This window comes from Coregonus clupeaformis, chromosome 5, assembly GCF_020615455.1.
Source record: "Coregonus clupeaformis isolate EN_2021a chromosome 5, ASM2061545v1, whole genome shotgun sequence".
Classification (NCBI taxonomy): domain Eukaryota; kingdom Metazoa; phylum Chordata; class Actinopteri; order Salmoniformes; family Salmonidae; genus Coregonus; species Coregonus clupeaformis.
In genome coordinates this window covers 25204353-25214352 of record NC_059196.1, presented here as the reverse complement: position 1 = coordinate 25214352, position 10000 = coordinate 25204353, and the positions used below count along the sequence as shown (strand labels likewise).

Genomic DNA, 10000 nt, shown 5'->3' with positions numbered 1-10000 from the left:
AGGGTGATGTGTGATGACAGGGTTGTGTGTGTCAACTGACAGTGGAGTCTGAAATGTGAGACCTTCCTTGTGTCAACTCGCCAGAGGAGGATTTGGGTGGGTGTTGGCTGGGGAGGGGGTGGGAGGTGAGACGGGGGAGGATGTGTTTGATGTCTGAAGGAGGGAGGGAGGATGGAAAGAAGGGAGGAGGTGACAAAGGTGCTCTAGAATTACAGAACCCTAATGAAGAGTGTGTGCCTTGTGACCAGCTGCTCTCTTCGTCACCAGAGCTGTGTAATTGAAGAGGTATGTGATTGTAGAGTGTGTGTGATTGTAGAGTGTGTGTGATTGTAGAGTGTGTGTGTGCATTTGTTTATACATCTGTTTAGTGTTTGTGTGGCAAATATACTGTAGTTCCACACTTTCATGACATGTGTGAGCCACAAACCCCACCTCCTACCCCATGACACATTCTGACATCACAGGCTGTGACCTCATTACTAAATTACTAAAAGGCAGCAGAGCAGACCAAGTCCAAACACATCGGCACGGAACCTCACACACACACACACACAATCTCTCTCTCCCACACACTGCATGATATTTGGAGTTGGACTAGCTGTTGTAGTTAGAGGAACACTGAGGACTGAGGAGACCGAAGCTGAAGCCAAGATCAGAGTTCCAGCCTGACAGACAGACAGACAGACAGACTGAGGTAAGGCCAGACAGAACCTAGCCACTGCTAATGTAACACAGGCATCACTGTGCCTGCTTAGAAGTACACTAGCTTCCTTCACTGTCCCAGTCCCCTTACTGGGCTCCAACAAGTGGTTCCCAAACGAGAGACCGCCCGCTTGACAACGGCTTGTACAGCTACACCACCGAAAAGCAACATGAAGGGAGACATTTCAAGCTGTGGAGTTGATATGATCTTAACTCTGTTACACTAACCCTGAGGTATGATGAGGTCAGTGCACCAGATGATTAGTCATCCGTTGATGTAAATGTCGCATTATTTACCATGTAGACTTTATGAATCATTCCTGCATTGAGATGACATGAACTCTGTTCGCCTCCTGTACTATGGATTAAAGTGAGCTAAAATAAATCAATCTCTGCTTTTTTTGTTTAGTGCTCTCTACCTCGAATTAGTCCTTTTAGATGTTTTTCTTGCTAAGCTCTTCTCATGTCATGAACTCTGTAAAACTGTGTGTGCGCCTATCTGACCCAGATAGTTGTTCCCTTTGGTAGACTGTGTCCACCAGAGCATTCACTATAGCAGGTTAGCTTACATCCCCTGTGTGAATGACTCTGTGTGTGTGTGTGTGTCTGTGAGAATCTGTGTGTGTGCCGTTTTTAGATTTTTGTGGTACAACCAGTCATGAGCTTGTTCCTTTCTCTCCTCAGTTCAATGGCTCTGAGAATGAGTGTGTGAGCAGAGGCAGCAGGCTAGTGTGTGTCTTTCTCTTCCTGGATTGTGACTCAGTGGTCGGTGTTTGCAGCGTGCACACACTCTGGATCCAGGAAACTGGCCTGTAAATTATGTGTGTGTTTGCAGATCAAACAGAGTGCCAGCAAGTCAACTATAGACTGGTAGTCCTCCTAGCTGTGTCCTGTTAGCTGATAGGCTAGTCGACTAATGCTCTCTCAGCTGATAGGCTAGTGGAATAATGTTCTGTCAGCTAATTGGATAGAGTACTAATGTTCTGTCAGCTGACAGGTAAGTGGACTGGTGTTGTCCTGTTAGCTGATAGGATATATTTTCCGTCAGTTGATTGGCTAGTGGACTAATGTCATGTTAGTTGATAGACTGGTAATGTTCTGTGACCTAATGTTGATTGGTTGTTCCAGCAGCAGCCGGCGTGTGATTGGTGAAGATGTCTGACAATGGGGACGTCGAGGACAAGCCCCCAGCCCCGCCCATGAGGAACACCAGCACTCTGATTGGCTCCTGCAGCAAGGATCCTGCCCCCCATGGCTCCAAGCCCCTCCCTCCCAACCCAGAGGACAGGAAGAAGAAAGATCGCTCCATCAGGTCCATCCTGACAGGAGGAGGAGACAAGAGTGAGTTTGTGTGTGTGTGTGTGTGTGTGTGTGTGTGTGTGTGTGTGCGCGCGCACATGCGCTTGCGACTATATGTGTTCAACTGTGCGTGACTGTGCGTGTGCAACTGTGCAACCAAGGGAGGTAACCAGGTGGAATATGACAGACATCCAAATCCCCCAGGATCCCTTGTGGTAGCTTGCATGGTTAGTCTTCCCATGAGCCTCGGGAGAGACTCTGCTGCTGCCTCTAACAATATGCTCCCTCTCTCTCTTTCTCTCTCATCTCTCTCTCTCTCTCTCCCCCCTTCTCTCTCAGCCAACAAGAAGAAGGAGCGTCCAGAGATCTCTCTGCCTTCTGATTTTGAACACACCATCCACGTGGGCTTCGATGCGGTCACTGGAGAGTTCACAGTGAGTCTGTCTATGTGCTCTACATCTATGCTCTACTAGGGTCTGTCTATGTTCTCTAGATCTAGGGTTTGTATCTGGAAGGATCTATGTGCTCTAGATCTAGGGTTTGTATCTGGAAGGATCTATGTGCTCTAGATCTAGGGTTTGTATCTGGAAGGGTCTATGTGCTCTAGATCTAGGGTCTGTATCTGGAAGGGTCTATGTGCTCTAGATCTAGGTTCTGTATCTGGAAGGGTCTATGTGCTCTAGATCTAGGGTCTGTATCTGGAAGGGTCTGTCTATTTTCTCTAAATCTATGGTCTTTATCTAGTAGGGTGTGTAACTATGATTCAGCTGATCAACCAAGGCCTGTGTAGGAGGATCGGTTCTCTGGACAGCAGGCTGGTACTGTAACTGAGTTAGAGCAGGAATTACTTTAGATTTGGAGTGCAGAAAACAGGCTAACTAGCTACAGCACAATAACTCCACTTACTCCTAATCTCTCTCTGCTGCGTCCCAAATGGCACCCTAATACCTATATAGTGCACTACTTTTGACTAGAGTACTATGGGCCCTTGTCAAAATGTGTGCACTGTATTGGGAATATGGAACCATTTCAGACGCATCCTCTCTTTCACTATTACCCTCCCTCAATGCCTCTTTCTCCCTCTCTGTCTGTTTGTAATAGGGGGAGATCTTAGGGGAAATGGAGCGAGTGAGTAGAGGGCGAGGCAGAGGAAAGAGCGAGGCAGAGGAAAGAGAGCGGCAGAGAGGGGGATGATACTGTAGGATGGCGATATGACCCAGTTCTCTGACCACTGCAGACATGACATCTCTCTCTTGTTACTAACTGTGTGTCTGTGTGTGTAGGGCATGCCGGAGCAATGGGCTCGGTTGCTCCAGACCTCTAACATCACTAAGCTGGAACAGAAGAAGAATCCTCAGGCTGTCCTTGACGTTCTCAAATTCTACGATTCCAAGGAGACCAACAACAGCCAGAAATACATGAGCTTTACAGGTACACACACACACACAGACACACATGCTCGCACACACTAGCATGTATACATACACACATAAACACAAAAACAAACACACACACACACATTCACATGTAAACACACACTATTTGTCAGAACTTGATCTCTTCATCTTGTCTTTCTTCTTCTCCTTCTTCCTGTTTTCCTTCTCCACAGACAAGAGTTCAGACAACTACAGCTGTTCCAACACTGCTGTAAGTCTCCTGACACATCTTTGTTTTAGTCCCAAATGGTACCCTATTCCATATATAGTGCACAACTTTTGATCAGGGCCCATAGCCACAATTCTGACCAGAGAGCCCTATGAGCCATGGTAGTGCACTATATAGGGAATAGGGTGCATTTTGATACGCACATCTCTTTGTTTACTCAACTATCAATGTGTGTTTAGGTGAAGAATGGTGAATAGGAGTGGAGGGATAGAGAGAAACAGGGGATAAACAGAGGGGATGAGAGGATAAGAGATGGTTGAAGAGAGAGCAGAGGAAGAAAGGGAGAGGAGAGGTGTGCCAATCGACTCATTGAGACACACTCTTTCCTGGCTCTACTTCTCTCCATCCCTCCTTCTCTCCCTGTTTCTGCACTGTCTGTGAATCAGCATATTTTCTTCCTTTCATTCGCGCTCTCTATCTGCCTGGCTGTCCTGCTGTCACAGTCAGTCAGGAGGAGAGAGAGAGGGAGAAGGGGAGGGAGAAAGTTAGGGAGAAGTAGAGGGAGTATTAACAACAGGAAAATAAGGTGAGCTAACTGAAAGTGATGTCACATCCTCCTCAGAGCTCCAAGGCTGTGTCAGAGACGCCCGCCATAGCAACCGTATCTGAGGACGAGGATGAAGATGAGGCCACGCCCCCTCCTGTTGTCGCTCCCCGACCAGAACACACTAAATCAGTAAGACACGCGCCACACTCACACATACACTCAGCCCCCTGGCTCCAGACAAGGTAAATAAAGTAACACTCTCCTCGTGCTGGTCCTCACTAACAGACTCAGCATTGTGTGTGTTTGTGTATGTGTGACGATCATGGGCGGCAGCAGGAGGCTGAATTTAGATACTAAACTCACACTGCCTCTCTGTTCTCTCTGTTGTCACAGAAAACACAAATACACACACCAGAGAAATCCCCTAGAGAAGTCTGTTTTCTGATTGGCTGAGAGGGGTCTTTTCTTTTGGTCCGAACTGAAGTGGCGTCTCAGACAGGGCTACTGCCATGGCGCCATTGTTGCCACGGTGATTGAGCAGCTCAGCGCACCTGACTGGGACACACACACAGACACAGTAACATCAGGAACAGTAACTGTAACTGAGATGATTTGGTGGACCACTAATTGCATAAGCTATAGCTCAGAAGGCTAACATAGTCCTTATCTCTCCCTTCTCTCTCTCACTCCAACTCCCTCTATCTCCTTCCCTCCTCCTCTCTCTCTCCTTCCCTCCCACCTCTCCCCCTTTCTCGCTCTCTCACCCCCTCCCTCTTTCTCCTCAGATATACACTCGTTCTGTGATAGATCCCCTCCCAGCCCCTCCCACCAGAGACGTTGCCACGTCGCCTATCTCCCCCCCACCTCCGGAGGGCGCCACCTCCGCCATCACGCCCCCCACTAGCCCCACCCCTAGTCCTGCCCCTGGCCCCTCCCTGCCACGCCCTGCAGACAAAACGCGCAAGAAGAAGATGTCTGATGAAGAGATACTGGAGAAACTACGTAAGTAACACACACACAGACACACAGAGGTAGTCTGAAAGTTGCAATAGAAGTGAACTGAGCTGGCTGCTGGTTTCAGATCCCAGGTACCATCTCCTGTCATTGTGCCCTAAGGTACTCTGTATTGATGAATGGTGTGTATACTCTGTAATCCATTGGAGGAGTTGTGTGTGTATGTGTGTGTGTGTGTGTGTATAACTAGTTCAACTATATCATCCTGTGATGCTCCATGCCTCAGATGTACTCAGGTCTCCCTCTACTGGTAAGAAACAATACTGTCACTCAGACATATCCTCCCGCCCTCCTGTACAACCCTGGCATCTGATTTGTCCTCTTCTATCTCTACCACCCAATCTCCTGGAGTTACCGAGTGATTCTGTGAAATTGAGCGTCTGACAGTCTCACCTCCTCCTGTGGACTCAACAAGATGTTCTGTCTATTACTGTCTCTCCTTCTCTCTAGCTCTCCTCTCTCACTCTCCTCCATCTCTGTTTCTTTCTCACCCCGTCTGTCTGAGTCTGACCAGCATGTCTTTGACCTGACCCTGACAGCCATGGTTTTAAAGTCTCTGAGAGTCTCTGTACTGTAATGGTCCTACTGTTTCTCAGTCTGTCAATCTCTCTCCTTCTCTCTCTGTGTCTCTCTCTCTCTCTCTCTCTCTCTCTCTCTCTCTCTCTCTCTCTCTCTCTCTCTCTCTCTCTCTCTGTTTCATTTATTAACCTCACTTCTCTCTCCCTTCCTCCCTCCTCTCAGGGAGTATAGTCAGTGTGGGAGACCCCAAGAAGAAATACACACGCTTTGAGAAGATCGGACAGGGGTGAGTCTACACACACACACACACACACACACACACACACACACACACTTCTTCACTTTGAAATGAAAGAAGTCTCTCTCTCCCCTCCTCTCTTTCCTTCTCCCTCCCCCCTCCAGTGCGTCAGGTACGGTATATACAGCCATAGACATCGCTACAGGCCAGGAGGTGGCCATTAAACAGATGAACCTGCAGCAGCAGCCCAAGAAGGAGCTCATCATCAACGAGATACTGGTCATGAGGGAAAACAAGAACCCCAACATTGTTAACTACCTGGACAGGTGAGACACGCATACAAACACACAGACTCATAAACGAACACATTGACATGTAAACACACTTTCAGATGTAAACACACACACATTAGTTGTGAGAACTATGTATCTTCATCTTGTCTTTCGTCTCCTTCTTCATCACACACACGGACACACCCTAACTGTCCCTCACACCCTCTCATATCTTCCCCTTACCATTGAGGAACTGGTACAGTGGTGATATTTGATGTTACCATGGTAACATGGGTGTGGCTGTTGTGTTTCTGTAGTTACCTGGTGGGGGAGGAGCTGTGGGTGGTGATGGAGTATCTGGCTGGAGGTTCTCTGACTGATGTCGTCACGGAAACCTGTATGGACGAGGCTCAGATCGCTGCTGTGTGTCGGGAGGTCAGTACTGCTGCTGCTGCGTGTGTGTGCGTACCTGGCTTGTCGGCCTGCTTGCTAATTCAGAAAGTGATGCCTTGAGCACTTTTGTACATCTCTCTCTCTTTCTCTCTCTCTCTCCAGTGTCTGCAGGCCTTGGAGTTCCTCCATTTTAACCAGGTGATCCATCGCGACATCAAGAGTGACAACATCCTTCTGGGAATGGACGGATCAGTGAAACTCAGTAAGTAACACACGCACACATTAATGTGCAGTGTCTCCATTTGACCAGCAGAGGGACCTCATAGTCTGTGTTCTAATGCAGCACTACCACCTTAGCCTTATTTTATTTATTTATATTTTACCTTTATTTAACTAGGCAAGTCAGTTAAGAACAAATTCTTATTTACAATGACGGCCTACACCGGCCAAACCCGGTTATTATACATTGCATTATAGGACAGTGCATTAGAGTGAAATGTCCTATTCTAACGTGTGTTCTCTCTCTCCTCTCTAGCTGACTTTGGGTTCTGTGCCCAGATCACTCCAGAGCAGAGTAAGAGGAGCACCATGGTGGGGACTCCCTATTGGATGGCTCCAGAGGTGGTGACCAGGAAGGCTTATGGTCCTAAAGTTGACATCTGGTCTCTAGGCATCATGGCTATAGAGATGGTGGAGGGAGAACCCCCTTACCTCAACGAGAACCCACTCAGGGTGAGAGAGAGAGGGTGTGTGTGTGTGTGTGTGTGTGTGTGTGTGTGTGTGTGTGTGTGTGTGTGTGTGTGTGTGTGTGTGTGTGTGTGTGTGTGTGTGTGTGTATAACGGCCCCTGTCTGTCCTGTCCTATCTCCTAGGCGTTGTATCTGATTGCGACCAACGGGACTCCAGAACTTCAGAACCCAGAGAAACTGTCCTCAGTCTTCAGAGACTTCCTCACCTGCTGCCTGGAGATGGATGTGGAGAAGAGAGGGAGCGCTAAAGACCTACTACAGGTAGAGAGGGAGGAAGAGCGGGAGGTTGGGTAGGGGAAGTATGCCTGTGGTGAATAAGGTTGGTTTGAGCATCAAACCATATCATTAGTTTTACCAGTAATAAAACTAAATCAATCTCTCCTCTCATCCTCCTCCTCTCCACAGCACCAGTTCCTAAAGGTGGCCAAGCCTTTATCCAGTCTGACTCCTCTCATCCTGGCAGCCAAAGAAGCAGCTAAGGCTAACCGCTAACCTGCTAGCTGCTAGCCCCACAGATCACCCCTTCCTTTGTGCTTTTCTCTCTCTCTCTCGCTCTCCCCCACTGGGGCAAACAAGACCCCTCCTCTCCCCTCTGGATCCAGACAGGGGCTGTTTCAGGGAGTCCCATCCCCCTCAACCCCTTAACCTATCACGTTGACTGTGGGAAGGACGCTCTTACTGATGTCATCGCTGGTACAAATACACTGATCGGATTGGAGGAGAGATCCAGGTCCAAAGACTCATTAGAGTTGTAGTTTCAGCAGGACAGTGGCTGTGGACTGGATCTGATATGACCTTTGAACTGTTTGTTTGTTTATGTCTGACTGTTATTTTCATGTGTTGAAAAAGTGCATTTTAGTTTGATCTTTTCTTAGGTGTTTTGTTTTGGGGAGAAGGGTTTGGTTGATTAGTGTAATGAAGAGACACAAAGTGGTACTGTTGATTTTTAGGAGTCCCAAACAGCACCCTACATAGTGCACTACTTTTGTCAAAAAATAGGGTGTCATTTGGGACAGAGCCTTTCAGTCTGATCAAATGTTGTAACTCTATCTCCTTATCTCTACTTATCTTTCTTTCTCTCTCTATCTTTCTATCTGAGTGAGATGACACGCATGACAAACCTTTTTTATGGAATGTTTAAAATCATAATACAATTTGTGATGATGATGATGATGGTACATGAAGGATGCCTGTGTACAATACAGTATAGAAGAACATATCTAAATCCTATTTTTTGAGTACAATCGCTACGGTACAATGTTGGATTGATCCTAGTCCCAACCCTCTGAAGATAGTATGTACATTACATGTGAAAAAACAGCTCTAAAAAAACAACCTAAAACAACCAGAAAAATATTGTCTGCATTCTTTATTCAGATGGAGCTGAAGAATACCAAGGTACCAATAAGAAGTATACTTTTTACCAGGAGGTTTGGGTTTGGCTTAGTTCCGTTCTTGAAATGTAGTGTTAAAACTACCTTCAGCCTTAAACAGTCTCACAGGTGGAAGACTTCTAACAGACAGTTGGACAACCTCTAGTCTCTCTCACCAGACTCCGAGTGCTCTGCACGCTCCTGCAGCTGAGAGAAGAGACTACACAACCTTCAAATCTTGTCAGTTCCCCAGACTACTGTAGCCCACCTGAGGTTAGACAGGTTTAGAACTGGGATAGACTGGGTTGAACTGGTTAAAAACTGGTTCAAACTGGTTTAGACTGGTTTGGGACAGGTTAAGACCAGTTCAGATAAGGGTGGTGATAGTTATTGAAGTCTTCTCTTCCTGTCTATTGCAGCCAAAATTATGATGTTTATAAAAGTCTTGGATTATTTTGAATGAGACAAATAAAGTGAAGAAAAAGCTGTATTGTGGAGAGAGTCTGGCTGTCGGTCTGTCTGTCTCGGGCTGTTGGGTGTACCCTTGGTTAGGTCTGTTTATATAAAGTATTATTGTAATTTAAGTGTGTCGGCTCCTCTGGGTGGGGTTCTCATCTGAATGGGAAATTAGACTCAAGTCACTGATTAAACTGGTAATTACTGTTGCCACAGTCTTAATCTGCCTGGCTAGACAAAGGGTATGTGTGCATCTGTGTCGCAACCCACCACCTCTTTCTCTCCCTTCTTTTTCTCTCACTGCCTCCATTTATCTGTCTCTGTCTAGCCCTCCTGTCTCTCTCCATCTCTGGGAGAATCTCAATTGCATACTCCTTGCATCCTCTCTCCTCGCCTCCTACTCAAAACCCATTGGATGAGAAAGCCGGAGTTCCCTCCCCTCTGGCCTTCTCCTCCAATGGGTTTTGAGAAGGAGACAAGGAGAGAGGACGCGAGGAGTATGTGTTTGAGATTTTCCCTCTGTCTATTCTCTCCCCCTCGCTCCCTTGTATGCTGTTCCCCATCCTGGGCTAGTAGAATGATGATGTTCATTCTTGCTGAATCGGCACTGCAGAGAGGTGGGAGATAGGGGGTGGAGATGGAGCGGGGGGGTGTGGATAGGGGGAGAGGAAAGGTAGAGATATGAAAGAATATGTGGAGAGAGGAGAGGAAAGAGAGAGATGTGGAGAGGAAATAGATGTGGAGGAATGCCAGAGTGTGACATCATCAGTGACATGGCCAAACAACAGCAGGAGCACAGGAGAGAAAACAAAGGGGGAGAGCTGAGGAGAGAGA

At 47.3% G+C, this 10000-nt stretch overlaps 1 protein-coding gene across 3 annotated transcripts in view; it reads left to right on the top strand.

The window, feature by feature from the left end:
- The window catches only part of LOC123483533 (serine/threonine-protein kinase PAK 1-like), a 21324-nt gene extending 12119 nt beyond the window's left edge, over nt 1-9205 (top strand). Inside the window, exons 2-15 of one of the 3 annotated variants that reach the window (XM_045213749.1) lie at nt 1831-2043; nt 2341-2435; nt 3285-3432; nt 3611-3648; nt 4229-4342; nt 4939-5155; nt 5394-5417; nt 5909-5972; nt 6089-6250; nt 6514-6631; nt 6752-6851; nt 7125-7321; nt 7461-7598; nt 7743-9205. In XM_045213749.1, the coding sequence (XP_045069684.1) occupies nt 1857-2043; nt 2341-2435; nt 3285-3432; nt 3611-3648; nt 4229-4342; nt 4939-5155; nt 5394-5417; nt 5909-5972; nt 6089-6250; nt 6514-6631; nt 6752-6851; nt 7125-7321; nt 7461-7598; nt 7743-7829 (1689 nt within the window). In that variant the 5' untranslated portion in view covers nt 1831-1856 and the 3' untranslated portion in view covers nt 7830-9205. The remainder of the gene's footprint in view (nt 1-1830; nt 2044-2340; nt 2436-3284; nt 3433-3610; nt 3649-4228; nt 4343-4938; nt 5156-5393; nt 5418-5908; nt 5973-6088; nt 6251-6513; nt 6632-6751; nt 6852-7124; nt 7322-7460; nt 7599-7742) is intronic. The other 2 variants (XM_045213748.1, XM_045213752.1) reach the window with 2 other exon arrangements.
- Nucleotides 9206-10000: the final 795 nt, after the last annotated feature.